We start from the raw sequence: 21,695 nt of genomic DNA, 5'->3' as shown, positions 1-21,695 counted from the left end.
GGCAAGAATAGAATTGCTGGGTATGGATGGCTAGAAGGGGGCAGGGGCAAGAACAGAAATGCTGGGTATGAATGGATAGGGGCAGGGCAGAGATGAGAATTATTGGTATGGATGGATGGAGGGAGGGGAGAGGCGAGTTGCTGGACATGGGTGGAAGGAGGGGAGGAAAGAGGAGATAGGAAGGCTGCTGGACATGGGTGGATGGAGGGGAGGAAAGAGGAGATAGGAAGGTTGCTGGACATGGGTGGATGGAGGGCAGGGGAGAAGAGGGTTGCTGGACATGGATGGATGGACGGAAGAGCAGGGGAGAGGAGGGTTGCTGGCATGGATGGATGGAGGGAAGGGCAGGGGAGAGGAGGGTAGCTGGACATGGATGGAGGAGAGGGAAGGGAGAGAGAAGAAATGCTGGACATGGATGGAGGGAATGGAAGAGTGAGGAAGGAGAATAGATTAGAGAAAAGGAAGAGAGGAGAAAAACTGCACATGGATGAAGAAAATAGGCAGAAGCTGGATCCACTGGACAGTCGTCTGCGGAGGACCCAGCTTTTACTTACAGATGTAGGGCAAGAAATGAAGAAGAAAGGCGGAAAGTAAAGAAATAAAAGGAAAGGAAGCCCTGGAAACGGAGTTAAGAGAACAGATAGCAGCAGAATCGGATACTGGGCCAGCATGATCAGAAAAACAGTCACCAGACAACAAAGGTAGAAAAAAATCATTTTATTTTCATTTTAGTGTTTGGAATATGTCCACTTTGAGAATCAGGTGCTCAACATTAAAAGTTTATATTTATTTACTTATTTATGGCATTTTATCCCACAATAAATATGAATTAGATTGGAACCTGGGATCATTTAAATTTTTTTTTCCTGGAGAGAGTAATGCATTGCCTCTCCCCCCTCCCCAGGCTCTCTCCCCAGCTATAGCCAGCTCTGCAATTTTGAGGGGAGGTGCACGGGGGGGGGGGGGGGGGGTGCAGAGGTGGACCAGGGAGAGAGCCTGTTGTTAAACATTTACCAGCACACCACTGTCTACTGCCCACCCATCCAACCTGTTGGCCCACCCAAAAATTGACTTCTGGCTACGCCACTGGTCTAGCATCCCTCTTCTGTGTCCCTATCCCTCCCCTTGTGACTACTACCCCTCTGTGTCCCTGTTCCTATGCTCCCTTCAAGCCCAGCATATCTTCTGTGTCCCTCCCCACTCTCTTCTCTTCCTCCTGCACTCTCTCCACTTCCCCCTAATCTGACATCTCTCTCCCCTCCCTCCATTAATCCAGCGTCTCTCCTCCTCTCGTCCCCCTAGCTCACTCTCTCTTCCCTCCCCATCCCAGTTCAGCCTCTCGTCTCCTCTCTTTTGTTCTAGGTCTCTCTCTCTCTGCTTTGCCCTCCCCCATCTAGCATCTCTCCGCCTCCCCAGGTCCAACATATCCCTACCCCTCTACGTGGGTCTGGCATTTCTCTGTAGCCCCCCTTGCTGGCCAGACCTCCAAAGGTGTGGCAGGTGGCCGGCACAGGCAGTGATGAAAACAGTCTACCTCCAATTAGCCCTACCTAAGCCTTTCCTGTATGAAGTCCTGCCCACAGGAAACGGCATCAGAGAGGTGGCACATTGAACAGAAAAGCCCCTGGTGGGACCGGCTGGAGGAACCTGTTTTCATCACTGCCTTTGTCAGCAACTCGTCGTGTGCTTGGAGGACCAGATGGGGAAAGGGCCATAGAGGGATGCCAGACCTGTGGGGGAGGGGGAAGGAAGGGTTCAACGGCAGGCTTGCACAAATCATGGCTATGCCACTGGTCTAAAGTCTGCAAAATCTGTGCTTCTTTCCGTGGCCTACAGAGGGGACAGAAATGATGATCCAGTGCTGGCACAAGGGGCTATGGAGACCTAAGCCAACTGGCACCCTCCCCTCCCCCCCCCCTCTGCATCAGCACCTGCCCCTTCACCTGCCAGCATCAGTTCTACCTGCTATTTTTCAGTGGCTAGAACATGTGGCTTTGCTCTCACTGTTGTGCCCTCCTCCATGCTCAGCCACTTGCATCACCCCAGGTTTAAACACAAGAACAGAAAGCACCTTATACGGTCTAAGCCAGAGCCGGACTTATACAGTCTGTGCCAGAGCCGGTGGTGGGAGGCGGGGCTGGTGGTTGGGAGGTGGGGATAGTGCTGGGCCGACTTATATGGTCTGTGCCCTGAAAATGACAGTTACAAATCAAGGTAAAATATACACAAAAAGTAGCACATATGAGTTTGTCTTGTTGGGCAGACTGGATGGACCGTGCAGGTCTTTTTCTGCCGTCATCTACTATGTTACACCTGTTCTCATGTTTAAACTTGTGGCGGTGCAGGTAGCTGTGAAGAGAAGAGAGCACACTAGTTGGAGCAAAACACCCTCTTCTCTCTGCTGTGAAGGGGGAGTTGGTGAAGCAAGCTTTTGGCATCCTTGAGCTCTGGTGTCCTCAGCCTGTGCCTCACCTGGCTCATGCCCTGAGCCGGCCCTGTGACCATCCAGAACAGTTGAACACAAAATGCATGAATCACTCTGCTCACCAAAGTGTACATGACAAAACATGTATCAAAATTCACAGGATGCAAAAGAAACTGCAGTCCCAGACCAACTGCCCCAAAACAAAATCTCTTTATTAAAACAATCACCTGATGTGGTCCAGGTTTTACCCACTCATGGGCTGCTTCAAGGATACAATACCAGAAGTGGGAAGGTTACAGGATTTGCACACTGTTAGCATTGTGTAGCTGAGAATTTTGCATATTTCAGTTGGGACTGCAAATCCATTAGCCTTCCCTCTTCTGGTAGTTTATAGTTCATTACAATTTACTATACCACTCTAACTGACAGGCAGAGTAGAGTGGTTTACATACTACCAATTAAGGAAAGGAACTCCATCAATAATAGGAAAGATAAGTAAACCATGGATAAAGGAAGTAAGGGAGGAGAGAGAGGGAAGGGAGGGGAAAAAAAAGGTAAAGGATTGGTCTTGGTTGGGGGGGGGGGGGGGGGGGGGTTCGCTGGTGACTCTTGTCAGCCTCCATCCATCTCCGAAGGCCTATTTAAATAGCCACATCTTCAGTTCGGATTTGAAACTACGAAAATAGAGGTTACTGCAAAGAAGGGGAAGATTGTTCCAAATGTGTGGTGATTAGAAAAAGAAGGCACCATGGCTAGATAGATAGTCAGAAAAGCCGAATCTGAAGGCTTTGAATGCAAGAATAGCCACTTTATAAATGATGCGGATTTGAACATGTAGCCAGTGATATTGTTTCAGTAGAGGGGTTGTATGATCAAAGCGATGCGCACAACATAGTAGTCTTATAGCTGTATTTTGAAGGGTGTGGAGTGTCTTTAGAGATGTATTAGGCAAACCAGAATAAACAATATTATAATAGTTGAATTGTGAAGTGAAGAAAGAGAGGATAATGGAACTGATTATGGTCAAAGAAATGGCATACCACCCGCATTTGACGAAAGTCAAGAAAACTTACCCTAGACAAACGTGAGATTTGAGGTTGAAATGGAAGGGAAGATTATACCAAGATAGCAGAAGCTCGGCACTAGGGTGATTGATGTACAAAAAAGCTGAATGGGGGAGGAAGGAATGACCGATGTATTTGAAAACCAGCAAGCGACGGTCTTGTTGGCGCTTAATACTAACTGGTGATCCTTAAGCCAAGTAGCGACCAAGTCAAGGTAGGTTTGAAGGGGACCAAATAAGGGAGAGAAAGGGGAAGTAAGGTAGAGCAAAAGGATAATATCAGCATACACGTGAACAGATACACCAAAGGATTGAATAAGGGTAGCGAGAGGACTTCGAAATAGATTAAAAAGGAGAGGAGAGAGAATTGAACCCTAAGGAACTCCACGGTGCAGCTCCCTTTTCTCAGAGATTGCATCAGCAGTAATAAACTGGAATGAACGATGTAATAATAAGAAAACGGACCAAGACAAAACAGGACCTGAAATACCTAAAGATGATAGATGAGAGAGGAATGGTTAAAGTCAAAAGCTGCGGATAGACCTAAAGAGACTACCAAGACAATTCTGTGATTTTCAAAGTGTGAGTGTAATTCATTCAGGACAGCTGTCATCACTGTTTCTGTACTGAAATGCTTTCTGAAACTACACTGACGAGAGTGAAGGGCCAGAATGTTCTCGGAAAATGAGATAAGTTGGTCAAATATTACTTTTCCCAGAACTTTAGACATGAAAGAGATTTAACATGGGAAGATAGTGGTTGGGAATAGTGGGATCCAAAGAAATATTTTTCAAAATGGGACGGACTATGGCAGATTTCCATAGATCTGGAAATTGGCCAGTTGATAAACTGAGATTTATTAGGGGCAGTACAATTGGTATCAGACATATTATGATGTCTTTATCCAAAAGGAGAGAAGGAGATCACAGTGGCTGTACTGTGTCCCTAAAGCAGCCCATGAATGGATGAAACGTGGACCACATCAGGTGATTGTTTTAATAAAGAGATTTTGTTTTGGAGCAGTCCGTCTGGGATATGTTTTCTTTTGCATCACATCAGCTTCTCTATTTGCTGTCAAAATTCAAAGGATGCACAGGACAAGCACAGAGCACGGTATTCAAAAGATCTATCTGAGGAACTTCAGACGTTATACAAACAACCTTAGACTGCAAAAATTCTCCTTTGATAACTAGAAAAATGTAGTCCTGCTAACAAGAACCTAAAAGAGGTGATGCTATGGCTGGCTAAAGTTTACCAAATAAATTTAGCTATGTCTGAGTTCTATCCTAAAGTTAACCAAATATCTGCTTTTACGAAAAAAAAAAAAAGAGGCCTGCAGCTCCCATTCCCTTCCTTCCTTTCCTCCTTCCTAATGTGTTCTAAAAAAATTTAAAAAAAGACTCCCCCCTCCACGGTTGACAATAACCTTCTGCTCTCCTCTTCCAGAAAAATATAAAAGCCTGCATAGATGTCCTGGGACCCCCATCTCCAAATAGGAATAGAAGGTTGGCCAAGAGATTCCCTTCCTCACACTCCTGTCCTTTGTTATGTAAGAGGGCAGGGAAAGGGATCCCCCAGCCAGCCCTCTATCCTTATTTGATCAGAAGGATGGCAGGAGGTCCCAAGGCACCACTGCAGGCCTTTTTTTATTTTTGTGACAGGAAGATGGAGGGTGGGCCATTATGGCCAGTGAAGGAGCTCCTTTTTATTTTAAGCATATCAGGAGGAAAGAAGAAATGGGACGGAGGGTGGAAGGATCTTTTTTGTGCTGTCAGTTTTTTTAATTAGTCTCATGGCTTATATTTTTCTTTAAAAAGGACTCAGCTGTCAACGTCTGAATTTCAGCACTACACAGGCTAAATTCAATTGCACTAAATCTAGATGGTCAAAGGATAAAGGCAAAGATCAAGTGAGGTTTGCAGTGGTATCAATGAAGTTACTCAAAAAGATATAAAGAAACACCCTGAACTACCTCCGATGAACAGTACTGCCCAAGCACTCACCTGGATTCTCCTCCATCTTCCACGTGCTCACAATGGACTGAGTTCAGAGCGCTGACCTTTTTATAGTCTTGAGGAGTCAAATACAAGTACTTATACCCCTGAAAAAAGATCACAAGTTTTGACATGAGCACACCTGAAGACACAGACAAAAACAGATGTTTAGTCCGCTCACAAAACATCCAAGAAACAAAACAGCAAGCAACGCCAACAGATCTGATATCCTTTATTGTGTACAGGCCCCCACTCCCCACAGGCCTACCTTTGCTAGCCCTGGTGGTCTAACCCATCAGAGCTGGCACAGGTATACCTGGTGAGCCTACAAGGAGTGGGGGTGGGGGGACCTGGTTGGGGTCTTCTTGTCTTCGGGGGGGGGGAGGGAGGGGAGGGACAGAGGGGGTGAGGGCACCCATTTTCCCTTTATGCCTTTCCTGGCTGATATTCAACTGAGGCCCACATTAAGTGTCTTGGCATAAGATCCTGCAGCCACACAGTCCTAGATATTCAGCGCCAGTGTCTGGACATGGCATTAAATATTGAGGTCTAATTCTGACTGCTGCCGGCTGAATATTGGCTGGAAAATGTCTACCATAGTAGCTGAATACCAGCCCTTTGTAAATCATTACAGAAAACAGGTTGCATAAAACAAAGATCAGACACCAGTATTTCTACTGTTGTCCCATTCCCCTGGGCTTCACCATGAATGCCGCTCACTTTTTGAGCTGCCAGTGAAATCCTGCCCTTTTGCACCAGGCCAGTCTCCTTACTTTGTATGGATCAGAAGGGTCTTCCCACGCAACATGAAACATGTGTCGAATTTCCTCAGCCAGCCCGATTCGTGCTCCGCTGTTGGCTGCCACATAGATGCGAGGGATCCCCAAGGAACGAGAGAGCTCGGAGGCCCTCAAGTACAGCAGATCTTCCTGAGGCCCAAAGGAGCCAATCCGGTACGTGATGTCATTGCTAATAATAATAATGTCACGGCCATTGGGGTACTCGGGAGTCTTAAGAGTCATTTTCCAAGCCACCATTCCTATCTGAACATGATTAAAACAAAAAACACACACATATTAAAGACTGCCTGGCACCGAGTGCTCTAATCAATTTAAACCTCTGTCTATAGAGCTGCAGAAAAGGATGAACTCTACTACATGTTGATCAAGAATCCGGAGCTGTTAGTTTCAATGTCTGTTTGGCAGAAATGTCAACTCGGTTTAATGATAATGGGCTGAAACTCAACCCTGATCAGTCCGAATTGCTGTGGTTTAGCAGATTTGGAAGACTACTTGAGAATTCAATTTTTGTGGAAGACGTTCAGCTCTTCCCTTGGGAGTAAGTACATAACTTAAGAGTCTGTTTGACTTCAGCTCTAAGTATGCAAAGTCAGATTTCAGCCATGGCGCATTCTTATTCCTTTCACTTACATATGTTTTGTTACATCAGGCTGTTCGATAGCAGGAAAGATTTGACTGTGTTAATCTATTCCCCTATTGTAAGTAGGATTGACTTCTGTAACACTTTCCATCAAGGCCTTCCCACAAAAGAATAAGTAATGCAAAATGCAGTGGCCCATCTTACTCTTGGAAAGAGCGGACACTATCATATTACTCTCCTGTTCATTTATTTCCATTAGTTTCCTGTGGCATTTAGGTCACTCTTTAAAATTTGATGCTGGATTTTCAAATCATTAAGCTTTTGTATTCCTAAGTATTTGGCTAATTGATCCTGTGTAATCCTGTTATGACACTTCGGTCATCATAGCAAGCATTACTGCACATTTCTGGGCCATGAGAGGTCAGGTCAGTTTCTATGAGACAGGCTGCCTTTAATTAGGATGCTGGGACTGTTTGAAATTCTGAAATGGATTACCTATCATTTCAGAAAGAAGTTAAAATCTGACGATATACCTCAGGCATTTCAGTAAAACTTTTTGTTTTTAGTCTGTATCGGTACTTATATTGTTAAGATTTTTGTAATTTTTTTTGATGTGCAAAAGTCATCATATCAAGTGTTAAATAAATACAATCACAGTGTGCTATAGAGCTAAGCTCATAAAGGATGAATGTACCCTATGCACACTGCAAACTACATTACTAACACCCTCTGGACTCAAAATTGTACACTGAAATCTTTACATTTCTCCTTTAAGCTTCTTCTGAAGTAGTCTCAGGGCAAGTCCCATGAGCCTCTGGGAGAAGCCATTTTCAGAAGAGAGGCACAACCGATGTGTAAGAATACAAGGATGGCACAGCAGGGGTGCCACAGGTCAGGAATGATGTGCATTGGCAGACAAAGCTGACCTGTCTGGCACACCTAGCAGGGCACCTGCCTATGCAAAATTAAACCGTGCTATGCAAGCACTAAAAATGTATCTGGAAGCAGATTTTAAAAGTGCATTCACACACTATGAGGATAATTTTAATGGGTACCTATTTAAAGAAGGCAAGTAGGCACCTACTTAGGCACAAGATTAGGTTAGGTTATCTTTATGTGATATACTGTCCTTCACCGACATACAGCCGCCTGTATGTCTCTAGAAGACACTAGCATAAGCAGCAGAAATCACACCTACACTGCACACCCAGGGCCCTGTTACTAAGGTGCGCTAGCATTTTTAGCGCGTGCTAATCGTGTAGACGTCCATAGGAATATTATGGCCATCTATACAGTTAGCGCAAGCTAAAAACGCTAGCGCTTAGTAAACAGGGCCCCTAGACATTTACACCTGCTGAGCAGTTCCAAATCTCCACACCTAGATTATTTCTGCATACTTGTAAATCAGCCTCTTCTATAATCTACAGGCTCGATATTCAGCCCGCAGGAGTACGCAGCTGGCAAGCTGCTTCCAGCCACGGGCGGAACTAACCCTGGATATTCAATATCGGGTGTCTCTGTCAACCTGGAAGCTAACCGGACACTGGCCAATATGCAGACCGGTATCCGGTTAACTCGCCGCGTAACGCTAGGACAGCTGTTTTGCTGTCCTAATTTTATGTGATTACTTAACCGGTTGGTGGACCGCAAATTACCAATAACCAGCTACATTTACGCTCCACCCTCTCTCTGCCTCTAGATCACGCACAAACTAGCCAGTATCGGCACATGCAGTTAGCAGGGATACTCAATGGCACTATCCAGTTAAGTGTTGTTGAATATTTATTTATTTATATATTGGGTTTTTATTAACTGCCTTTATGAAGAGATTCACCCAAGGTGGTTTACAGCAGGTACAGTTTAACATCATTTTCTTAACAGCATAACAATACTAAAATGACAAAATATAAACATAAATACATAAATACACTCGGATAGCCCCGCACAGGTGATTTAAACATCCAGGAGCCTCTCCTGGCTGTTTAAATCACCTGCGGAGGAGTAGGCTAGTGGTTAGTGCAGTGGACTTTGATCCTGGGGAACTGAGTTTGATTCCCACTGCAGCTCCTTGTGACTCTGGGCAAGTCACTTAACCCTCCATTGCCCCTGGTACAAAAATACGTACCTGAATATATGCAAACCACTTTGAATGTAGTTGCAAAAACCTCAGAAAGGCTGTATATCCAGTCCCATTTTCCCTTTCCCTATTTGAGATTCTACATGGAATGTTGCTACTATTGGAGATTCTAGATGGAATGTTGCTACTATTTGAGATTCTACATGGAATGTTGCTATTCTACTAGCAACATTCCATGTAGAAGCCTGCCCTTGCAGATCAGCAACGCGGCTGTGCAGGCTTCTGTTTCTGTGAGTCTGACGTCAGACACTTTTACGAAAGTTAGAATTTTAGAACAAGCCACATACATGACAAAGTGACTTTATAAAACTACTCCTATATGTATGTATCTATGCACATGTGGATATATACACAATGTGCGGAAAAAAACAGGGACCCCCTTACATAGTTTCAAAATACTTTGCAATTGCTTAAACATTTAGCATGACCTTTTCAAAATACATTAGTTCAACCTTTATTAGGAAACTCCCTTAGCAAACTCTTTGCATTGCATGCCATATTTTGTCACAAAAATTTAAGCGCAACTTTATCTTCTTCGATAAACAGCATTTTGCTAAAACAGAACTTAATGGTCACTTCCTGAATGACGTAATTTTAAAAACATGGATCATCCAGTTTTTACAGCATCTTGCAGTAATACCTATCAATAATAGTAATACATTTTTAATAATGCATTTGTTACTGTGTACATATATATATATATATATATATTAAACATTATATTTAACTGTCAATTACAACATTTCATCAGATCCTTAGATGGAGAGGACTTGCGTCTTAAATTAGAAGCTAAAATTAGATCGTTTTTTGAGGAACTCTCGGATAGTGCTCCCACTATATCGGGCATCCATAAGGCATTGTGGCTATTTGAGAGGTTTGAGGGTTTAGAACAGATTAGAGCTAGGTGGAAACGGGATCTGGGGGTGAGTTTGGCTTCCTGAGCTATACTGGCGCACATCAAAGGCATTCCGAGCCTTGTCAGCGATGCTAGCTATCAGGAGTGTGCTTTTTGAGTAATGCACAGAGCTGATTTTGCACAGGTTCAATTGTTTAAGGCTGGGGGCACCGGGTCTCCTTTTTGTCCAAAATGTAAACTGTTAGATAATACCTTTTTTCATGCCTTTTGGTCCTGTGGGGTAGTTTGACGCTTTTGGCGCCGGGTGCTAAAATACTTATCTTTCTTGTTCTCCCGGAGAATTGCGGGCACTCCTTTTCAAATGGTGCTTGATGGTCCGGGGTCTTTTAGGGGGTCATCGGTAGAGGGCACCTTATTGTTTCGCAAATTGTGTCTGTTGGCGAGAAAATGTGTATTGCGGTCCTGGGCCTCAGAGAACAAACCTGAATATTGGCATTGGCGCAACCTTGTGCACCAGCTGATGTCCTGGGAGGCAAAGGAGTCTCAGGGTTCCTACAAACGCAAAACATGTTTTTTGAAAATTTGGGGTACCTATTTGGACACACTAACTCAACGGGGCAGGAGTCTCGTTCTCAATAGACTGTGAGCATTCTGGATGGTTCTGATTATAAGGAGGATACACACCTTGAGTAGGGAGGGAGCATGGGGGGTGGTGGGGGTTGGGATTGGATGTTGAACAGGTTCCAGCATTTTGGAGGTGGGGATTTTGATATGGGCTGACATTGGGGTGCTGCTTCTTTAGGGGGGGAAGCACCTAGGACGGGGGTTTATCTTGGGTTGTTAATCAAGTAGGGCTCCACTCAGGAGCAAGCGTTATAGCTATGTTTATGGGAGTGTGGAATATTACGGTCAATTTTCTGGGGATACAGGGCATTTTGAACCTTTCCTGGGTTGTGCAGACTGCATGTGTATCTACAAGTTTGTCTTTGTAATGCATTTATTTCATAATAAAAACAGTTGAAACATAACATTTATATTTATACATACACACAAACACACACATATATATGTATGTGACCATATATATGGTATATGCATACATACACACCTACATATAAAATTTTAAATGCTATCTTTTGTTCACTTGTCAACCTTTCTTTTCCCACCCCACTTTTCATGATTCACTTATATATTCTGATGTCATCTTTTGCTTTTTCTATTTTGACCTAAGGAAGTTCTAGCTCCCGAAAGTTAGTCAAGAAATGTATTGAGCTGGTCCAATAAAAAGGGATCAACTGATATTTTTCCCTTCTATTTACTAACCTTTATTTCTGTGCATTCAAGTGAACATGTCAACCGCACTACTTTATCCAAACGTTACCAAGAGTATTTATTTGCACCATGCCTCACAATAAGACACCACAAGTTCAAAGGTTAATTAGATATGCAGAACTAATCACAACATGGTCACTCGCAGGAGGAGGGTCGGAGTAATTATCCTTTCAGCAGAAGCCCTTGAACACTGGCAGCAGCTGTTTGGAGCAATAGGTTGCCCACACAGGCAGGGGAAGGCAGCACCAGTACAGCCTCTCCCTCTCTCTCTCACTCTCTCTCTCTCTTGAACAAGGTTCAGGGTCCTTAAAGCGATCAGTCTTATTTCCATAAGAAGTGGTATCATTAGTTACCGCTAGAGACGCCGCTGGTTCCACTAGTATCACGGCAAATTATATGGAATCCAACCAAATGAATTATTCAGAGCCTCTGATCAAAAGCCATCATTATTTCTGATGTTCCAAAACCTAAATAGAAGTCTACACTTTTCGATATCATTTCCTCGGCTAATATCACCAAGGAGATGCGGTAGGATGTCATTAGCAGAGATACCACTGGAGAATGTCAATAACCCAGGCACTATAAACATGAAATCAATGTTCATTTTCCCGCTGTTCCCTCTATCTCTTCATTCCTTGCTTTGCTCCCAATGATGTTGACAAAGTGTCAACACCGATCAGGGCTTAAAATTAAGAGTGAAGATAAGATGACCATTAATTGCACTACTTACGTTTAGTGTAGCAACATCACTGACTGGTAAACATTGTCTATCGCTGATTTGAGTGTAACTACCATCGTTGTGCGACAGGGAGGAAGGGGCTGCATACCTGTTCTTAACAGAGACATATCTGAGCATAGTCTTACTATCAGCTCTATGCTGAGCAGGAGACAAAACAAGATGACACTCTCCTTAAAGTCTCTTCTAACTAACAGCAGACATGCCACAAGGACCCTGAGACCGCCCACAGAGTCCATGCTATTGCACAACAGATACTACTGGGACACTCAGTCCTTCTACAGCTCCATCCTGAGTCGCATATTACACACATCTATCCTCAGTGCACAGGAGGTGAGTCTCTTTCAACTGAAAGGAAGCTCTGGAACGAGGGGGCATAGGATGAAGGTGAACGGGGATAGACTCAGAAGTAACCTGAGGAAATACTTCTTCATGGAAAGGGTGGTGAATTTGTGGAACAGCCTCCTGGTGAAGGCGGTGGAGACGAAAACTATCTGAATTCAAGAAAGCCTGGGACAAGTACACACGATTGAGAGGAAGGTACAGTAGATGGCATGGATGGGAAGACTGGATAGGCCATATGGTCTTTATCTGTCTTCATTTTTCCCTGTTTCTACGTCTGAAAGATGATTCTCTTAACAGTTTATGCCTTTATGAGTTATATATTTAACACGGCTTTATTACTGTAGTAAGCTGAGGTTTGAAGCACAGACACATCCACTTAACAAATAATTATTTTCATAATTCCCTTATTTACTGCAGGTTACCTTTTAATACACCAGTTTTCTCCCCCTTTCTGCAATTAGAATAGCATATGCTGGTTCAGTGGAGAAAATGCATCTTAAAAACCACATTCCTTGGAGGACTCCAGAAGTGTAAGGTCACAAATTTAAGAGGAGACATTTTAAAAATAAGCCAAATGTTCAATTCTCAAAAGGAAGTAGTTCTACTTTTATCTCCAAATTCAAAAATATGTCCCAAAGTTACTAGGTGGGGGTAGTGGTAGGGGTCGGCTGGGAATGAGTACATATCACCTCTGTGGGATAGCACTTTACAGAACCAGAACACTGCATCAATGATCTTATGGTAAAAATACTAACAGGGAATTTTAAGACAATCCAGGAACATAAGACCTTTGAAGTCAAAATGATGAAATATTTTGACACCCACCAGACAGGACTTAACAAAGATCCGGGCTTTCTATCCCATTATAAACCATAAAATTCTACTGCTTTGTCATTCTCTTATCAGCAATCCATCTCTCCCTGTCTATCACCCACCCAGCTCTCCCTGTTTCTCACCTAACCTATCCCTCCCTCTTCCTGTGAGACTGTCATTTGAATGCTTTTGAGTTTCACTTATATATTCTGATATTTGTCAACACCTGCTTATTTCCAATCTGAAGAAGAAGGGTTACCTTCGAAAGCTAATCAAAAATGTATTAAGTTAGTCCAATAAAAAAGGTATTATCTTATTTTCTTTACTATGTTTTGATTTATTTCTATTTATTACCTTTAAAAGTGGACTAACATGGCTACCACACCACTTTACTCTTATATCTTCAAATTCAACTTTTGACTTCCAAAAAGGAATCATCAGATTTCCATCTTAGATATTTCCAATATAGCTTGTGCTAAATTTATTGACACAATTCACTAAAAGTTCTCTTGCTAGAAATTTTATCCAGTTGACTTTCATTAATCCCCTTGTAGAAAGTTGCTCTGCTGCTCCCTTTCCACTTTGTGGTAGACCCTGGCTTTCTCCAGCCAATGCAGCTCCCTTTAACCATTTCTAACGCTGTTCTTTTGCTGGTCAGCAGGTGTCACAAGACTTACTTACAGTCACATATAAAAAAGTTAAAAAACCACATAGGGTATAAACTTCCAGAGCAAAAGCCGTGTTAGTCTGTAGCTGCAAAATGGCTAAGGCTGGTAACACCTTAAAATACTTTATTGAGGCTGCAGTTACTTGGTTACATAGCTTGAGTAATACAACTTATTCACTTATTTCAACCTGCTTTAGGACTACCCTCAGTAGATACATTTCTGCTGGCAAAATCAAATGGAAGAACAATTAAAATCTACAGAACTTTAATCCAATATTCCCCGCTGGGAAAAAGTCTACCTGCCTCTAGAAAAGTGAAAAGTCACTGATTCAAACCTCATGAATCCTGAATACGAATTATCACCCAGCATCCTCTTAAAACTGTTCATCAAAGAAGTACCTGGAACAGACTCAGCCCAAAGCACACTACCCCACCAGTGCTGATTTTCTGCCATGTCATGCCAAGTCACCAATCTGGATACCTTTGAATGGGTATAAATAGGATGGAGTTGGTCCAGAGGGGAAGCCACTAAAATGGTCAGGGGTCTCTGTTATAAAGCGTATGGGGACAGACTTAATGATTTCAATATGCATACTCTGGAAGAAAGGCAGGAGAGGGGAGATATAACAGAGGTGTTTAAATACCTCCGTGGCTTAAATGCACAGAAGAGTCTCTTTCAATTGAAAGAAAACTGTGGAATGAGAAGAATGTAAGGAAATACTTTATTTATGAAAAAGATGGTGAGTATATAAAATGACCTTGCAGTGGAGCAGATGGAGATAAAAGACTGTATCTGAATTCAAGAAAGCATGGAACAAGCAAGTTGGATTTCTTAGGGAGAGAGATAGTTAGGGCTGGCCCAAGGCAAGATGCGACCTGAGGCGGAGCTTGCATGACAGAACTCCCCCCCCCCCGGGGGGGTTTACCTGGTCATGGTGACTTTCCAAACCCGGCAGCGATTCCCATAAGCTGCCCTGCTTGCACCCACCTCTTCCCTTTATTGAGGCGGCTGCAGTAAAGAGAAGAGGCGGGTGCCGGCAGCGGCAAGGCAGCGTATGGGAATCACTGCCAGATTTGGAAAGTCACTGTGACCGGGTAAAACACCTCAAAGCTGCCCCACTCGAGATGCCGCTCCTAAGGAGTGCTGCCTGAGGCTCCCACCTCAGGTGGCCTAATGGTCGGCTGCCCCTGAAGATAGTAGATGGTATGGATGGGCAAACTGGACTTTTATTTTTTATTTTTTTGTTGTTGTTACATTTGTACCCCTCGCTTTCCTACTCATGGCAGGCTCAATGCAGCTTACATGGGGCAATGGAGGGTTAAGTGACTTGCCCAGAGTCACAAGGAGCTGCCTGTGCTTGAAGTTGGAATCAAACTCAGTTCCTCAGTTCCCCAGGACCAAAGTCCACCACCCTAACCACTAGGCCACTCCTCCACTTTATCTGTGGTCATGTTTCTAGGTTTGTTTTTATTTAGAATCTGCTTCCTTTTTCCTCTTCCAGCTGGTTTGAAATGTGGAAACCCTCCTCCCCTCCCCCCAAATCTCTCTCTCTCTTTCTCGCTCTCACTTTATTTATTTTTAAGGAAAATTACTACTGATCAACACAAAAAGCTTCACATGCTCCACACTGTACCCACTATAAAACAAAAAGAAAAGAACCAGTTGCACTCCACACTGTGTCTGTCAGCACAGAGTCCGACAAATGCTACAACATGCCCAACATCAGCATAAAAAGCTGGACACACTCTATACCAGTAGTTCTCAAACCTGTCCTGGGGGACCACCAGCCAGCTGGGTTTTCAGGACATCCCTAATGAATAGGCATGAGACAGATCAGTATGCCTGTCACCTCCATTATATGCAAATCTCTCTCATGCATATCCATTAGGGATATCCTGAAAATCCAATTGGCTGGTGGTCCCACGGCAGGGTTGAGAATCATTGTTCTATAATGTGCCCATTGTCAGCACAAAGAATCCACGATGTTCTACACCAGAGCTCTCAAACTCCAGGCCTGAAGGGCTGCAAACCAGTTGGCTTTTCAGGATATCACAAATACATATGTAAGAGGTCTGCATACAATGAAGGCAGTGAGCATGCAAATACATCTCATCTATATTCATTCTAAATATCCAGAACACATGACAACTCACCACCAGAGGGGCCCTTTTACTAAGCCACGTAGGCACCTACGAGAGCACAACGCGTGCAAATTTGGAACTACCGCCCGGCTACCATGTAGCCTAGGCAATAATTTCATTTTTTTACGCACACCCACTATGCGCACTGGAAAATTTCCAGCGCAAAGCGCTAATCGGGCAGTAATCAGCATTGTAAGCGCACTGACGATTACCACCCGATTAACGCATGAGATCTTACCGTTAAGTCAATGGGTGGTGGTAAGGTTTCAGGCCCAAAATGGATGCACGCCAGTTTTCACTTTGCCACATGTCCATTTTCAGCCCCCCCAAAAAAGGCCTTTTTTGTAGGTGTGCTGAAAAATGAACCAGTGCACGTCCAATACATGCATCTACACCAGCGCAGGCCACTTTTCGCTGCACCTTAGTAAAAGGACCAAAGAGTTTGAGACCCCTGCTCCACACAGAGCTGAACACATTCAACACTGTGCCACCACCAACAAAGCACTCACCACTGTACCCACTGCCAGTGGCGTTCCTAGGGGGGCGGACACCCGGGGCGGTGCCCCGCCCCCCCATGCAGCGCGGACCCCCCCCTGGCGAAATACTCCCCCCCCCCCCGTGAAAGAGGCCCCCCCGGGTGCATGTCGCTAGGGGGGAGGTGCCGTAGCGCGCTCCTGCTGCGAGTTTACTAACTTTGCTCGTTCGCTGTAGCTCTCTCTGCCCCGGAACAGGAAGTAACCTGTTCCGGGGCAGAGGGAGCTGCAGCAAACGAGAGAAGTTAGCGAACTCTCGCAGCAGGCATGCACCGCAGCACCCCCCAGCGGCGTGCACCCGGGGTGGACCGCCCCCACCCCCTGGTACACCACTGCCCACTGCTGACACAAAGAATCCCACATACTCTCCAGAAAGCCTGATTCCATAAAAGGATACCTACCTGAGAAATCCAAAAAGGCCTCATTTTATAAATGTTTCATAGGTGCCTATGGGGTCCTTTTACCAAGCTGCACTAGCGTGTGCTTACCACAGTTTAAAAGGGCTTAATGCGGGGCACGCTCAGGCATCCTGCGGTAAGTTCTGGGTTAGCTCACACAAACAAAACGGTAAAAAAATTATATAGTGGAGGAGTGGCCTAGTGGTTAGAGCACCAGAGGTGGCCGGTTCAGATCCCACTGCTGCTCCTTGTGATCTTGGCCAAGTCACTTACCCCTCCATTGCCTCAGGTACAAACTTAGATTGTGAGCCCTCCTGGGACAGAGAAATATCCAGTGTACCAGAATGTAACTCACCTTGAGCTACTACTGAAAAAGGTGTGAGCAAAATCTAAATAAATAATAATATATCTGCTTTTTACCAGATTAGATGCTGCTACAAGTATTTTATGTTTATTGTTAGAGAATTCTAGTTTTTTGCTCAGAGCGGTTTTTACATCAGTGTTGTTGGGCTGTGCTGTTTGGCTCTTCTTTGTCTGGCTTTTATTCTTTCCAACTCAATGGATTGTTGGAAAGAAATTATACATAATGGGTTGATGTCAGTCTGTCTGTCTTTTCTGGGGGGCAAAATAACTCTCTGAAAATTTAACTGAGCAGGATTACATTTGATTTGTGTGTGTGGGGGGGGGGGGGGGGGGGGGGGGACAGCGAAAAGACCCGAGTTAGAAAATAGGCTAGATCAGTCTGAAGGGCTCCAGAGAATTAAGATCCTCAGAAATGGCCCCGTGTATTTCTATGTGAGAAGTGGTTCCAGCTTCTGCATCACAGAAAAACTAATAAAACCAACAAATAGCAGTGGGAAATTGCTCTTTTCAAACTGCTTGCATTCCAGTTTAGTTAGTTAATTCATAAGTAAATAGAAAGCAGGGGTAAATACACACATGCCTGCCACCACTGGTTGAACAGATAACTGGCAATATTAAAAGCAAAAGTGTCCATGTACTTTCCCTTTCTAAAAATCACCGCTCTTTAGAAGCGTAACGGCTGCATCCACTTTTGTGGCTAATTCTACAATTAACTCATCATTATTCAGACAGCCTCTCCTGTGTAAATTCTCCATTTCTTAATTAATTTGATGGTCCTTTTTATAAAGGTTTCAGTTGTTAGATTTAATGGAACTAGGTAAAATTTATGGCTGTTAGGAAAACATATGATCAAGCTGCACAATATTAAAAACATATTTAAAACAAGTTGCAATCCATTCTGAAACACAACTAGGCAAAACAGAAACAGAGACAGTTAAGTGGACATACATTAATAATAATAATAATATTAACAATAAAGCTTTATTTATTTATAACCTGCATACTTAAAACATTCTATTTGGGGAACAAAAAAGAACATACAAAATGAAATACAAAAATTAAACATAAAAAACAAAATCAACAGTCGACTGAGCAAACAAATTGGTCTTTAAATCTTTCTTAACTGCCCAATGGACTGCAAGGAGAGAATGTGGTAAAGGCAGTTAGCTTAGCGGGGTTTAAAAAAGGCCTGGATGGCTTCCTAAATGAAAAGTCCATAGACCATTATTAAATTGACTTGGGGGAAATCCACTGCTTATTTCTGGGATATTTCTGTCAGGTGGGCATTGATTCCGGAGATTTGATCAGGATTCGATAAGCGAAGTCTATGAAGCATGAGAGACACATTAATCGTTGGATTTAAAGAAATATTAAGTGACTCGTAGCTTCTAAGAAGATTAAGATAAGTTATATATATATGCTTTTGCTTTTTTTGATTTAGTTGACTACAACAGTGATATAGTTTTTGAAGACCTAGAACTCTATGGGTGCACAAAAAAACAACTATAAAAAGTGATATGGACACAGTGTGATACTAAGACATGCACATTTAAAAATTGAGCACGAGCAAACCCACAAAAAGCAAATATTGTGCACCATTGGAGGTTGGGGGCAGTCAATGATTATATTGTGTCACAAACATATTGGCTCAACATAAGCCAGACACTTCTAAGTGCCTGTGTGACTGTATGAGACGTCCCCTTTATTCATAATACATTTCTGTTGTGGCAACGTGCTCTCCCTATCTAGATTTGTGTATTTCTGGGATAAGCAGCATAAAATGTATTGAACTTTTTCAGGATCTTGAAGGTATTTGTGACCTGGACTGGCCACTGTTGGAAGCAGGATGCTGGGCTTGATGGACCTTTGGTCTGCCCCAGTGTGGCAATACTTATGTACTTAACAGCATTCCATAATTTAGGATCACACACGTAATAAATAGAGGGCCTATATTCCTCCAAATGAATCTTCCTAAATGATGGAACCTCAAACAGCTGTTGTTGAGATGACCTCAAGGAGCACAAAGCTTGATAGCACCTAAGAGTGGAGCAAAGAGTGAAGGAGACAACGCCATTCAATACTTTAAAGACTAGAGTTAAGATTTTTAAACTCAATACGATACCTAAAAGGTAACCAATGTAAGGACCTCAGTATAGGAGTAATATGATCGTAATGAATTCTTCCAGTAATAACCCTTGCTATAGAGTTTTGTACAACTTGCAATGCTCTCAAAGAACCTTTTGAAATACCCATAAGAAGGCTATTACAGTAATCCGGCAAGGGACAGACTACATACTGGACAACCTTTCAAAAACTGTCCTCTGTACCAAAAGATTCTAAATTTACAAAAAACCTTTGAAATTAAATTTTGAACTTCTTCATTGAAAAACTGAGGTTCACTAGCTGCTCTCATACTGGGGTTCAGATCCTGCTAAATAGCTGCCAAAGAGCTACACAGTAAAATGAGGGTTCTTTTACGAAGCTGCGGCAAAAGGGGGACTGCGCTGGCATCAGCGCGTGTTTCTGATGCGCACCGAGGCCCCCTTTTACTGCAGCAGGTAAAAGGCAGTTTTTAAAAAAAGAAATGGACATGCACACCCGTTTCAGGAGGGAGCACTTACCGCCGTGGCGTTAAGGGCTCCCACGCTAATCCGGCGCAAATGGCACGCGCTGGGGGTGGGAACTACCAGCAGGCTGCTGTGGTAGCCCGGCGGTACTTCCATTTTAGTGAGCGGTAAGCCCGCGTTGGGCTTACCGCCGCTTTGTAAAAGGGCCCCATAGTAACATAGTAAGTGATGGCAGATAAAGACCTGAACGGTCCATCCAGTCTGCCCAACAGTCTCATTCATTCTCAATTCTAGATTGAATCAACAATGAAGAGGTTCCTGTGGAGGGGATCCCATGCTCAAATCCTCAAGATATTTCTAAGGGTAAATGGTGACATCTAGTGTCAGTACTCCAAAACTTTACAGTGGTTAATGGAGAATCTGAATTTACAGTCTACACACACACATTTCCGATCTGAGGAAGAAGGGCAACCTTCGAAAGCTAATCAAGAAATGTATTAAGTTATGTCCAATAAAAAAGGTATCATCTTATTTTCTTTTCCATGTTTTATTTTGTTTGATTTCTATTGATAACCTTAAGAGTAGACTAACACGGCTACCACACTCCTCAGTCTACACACAAAAGGGCCCCTATCGGACCGACCGTTCACTTGTCTATTAGATTGTAAGCTCTTTGAGCAGGGACTGTCTCTTTTTGTTAAATTGTACAGCGCTGCGTAACCCTAGTAGCGCTCTAGAAATGTTAAGTAGTAGTAGTAGTAGTAGCAAATAGGAAAAACCCACAGCTTGCTGACTGTAAACCCAGAATCTCCACTAGCCACCGCAAAACTGGAGGAAAGTTGCCACACAGCTGCCGGCAACAGACTTAATTTTCTGTATTGCTTTCCAAATGCTCTGGGACAAGGGTTTGGTGAGAGCAAGTTTATTATTCCTTTAAAGGTAATCAATAGAAATCGAACAAAATAAAACATAGAAAAGAAAACAAGATGATACCTTTTTTATTGGATATAACTTAGTATTCCTTTAAAAACTAAAATTTGATTTTATACCTGACAGTGGAAGCAAAAGTAATGCACATCTCTGGCTAGCCACTAGTGGACTCCAGGCCTACCCAGTAGCACCAGCACACCCTATGAAGCGGCTGTACTATATTGATGATTCTATACATAATGAAGGAAGGTGTCACACACTGCATGCCCACTGCACCTCTACCCAATAAACAAAACTGTCATATGTTTTATATCTGTTAATAAACCATAAAGTATGATGATGAATATGTGATGGATATCAAGCAAAAAGTGTACTATATATATCTATATACACGTAGACACACATATGCCCACACAAAGACATATATATATAGCAAAAAGCCTTTCCTCGGGAAAACTGGCCACCTGAAAACTGCCTTCAGTCTGGGCAAAAAATGCATGAGGGTTACTTCAAGCCAGACTGAGGGCGAAATGCAACGTGCATGGGTACTTCCTACCCGCAGGCAGTTTTCAAAGGGAAAGCACCTGTGTAGTTTCACTTTGAAAGTCAGCTGCAAAAGTATGACAGGTAAGATGTATTCATAGATTTTGTGCTGTACATGCACATTATATGGAAGTAATTCTATAAGCTATGTGGAATTCTATAAATCCTATTTATTTGACAAAAATACCACATGCTTAGAACTACATGAAGCACAATTAGGCACATATTTATGAGACTTTACAGTGGGTGGGTTTAGGGAAGGAGTTCAGGCGGAGTCACAATTTACACATGTACTTCACATGCTAACATTTACACCTGCTCCTGAGCAGGCATAAAGTCCACAGCTGCAGGATTACTGCTAACATTTTATAAAGGCACATAAGGTGCTTATGTGGTTTTAAAAAAAATAAAATAGGCACGTTCTTCAGTTTCAAATCTAGTGCCCCGATGATAAGAAGCAAACGTGGACGC

The 21,695-nt window shown here is 43.2% G+C and overlaps 1 protein-coding gene across 4 annotated transcripts in view; it reads right to left on the bottom strand.

The window, feature by feature from the left end:
• ACACA (acetyl-CoA carboxylase alpha) overlaps positions 1-21,695 on the bottom strand; it is a 325,016-nt gene that overhangs the window by 115,079 nt on the left and 188,242 nt on the right. For all 4 annotated transcript variants that reach the window (XM_030222052.1, XM_030222054.1, XM_030222053.1 and 1 more), the window contains 2 exons: positions 6,256-6,525; positions 5,492-5,589 (listed from right to left, as the gene is read on the bottom strand). In XM_030222052.1, coding sequence (XP_030077912.1) covers positions 5,492-5,589; positions 6,256-6,525 — 368 coding nt within the window. The remainder of the gene's footprint in view (positions 1-5,491; positions 5,590-6,255; positions 6,526-21,695) is intronic.

The sequence above is a fragment of the Microcaecilia unicolor genome, chromosome 13, assembly GCF_901765095.1.
Source record: "Microcaecilia unicolor chromosome 13, aMicUni1.1, whole genome shotgun sequence".
NCBI classification, from domain to species: Eukaryota; Metazoa; Chordata; class Amphibia; order Gymnophiona; family Siphonopidae; genus Microcaecilia; species Microcaecilia unicolor.
The sequence above is the reverse complement of the archived record's forward strand: the minus strand, read 5'-3'. Positions and strand labels throughout refer to the sequence as shown.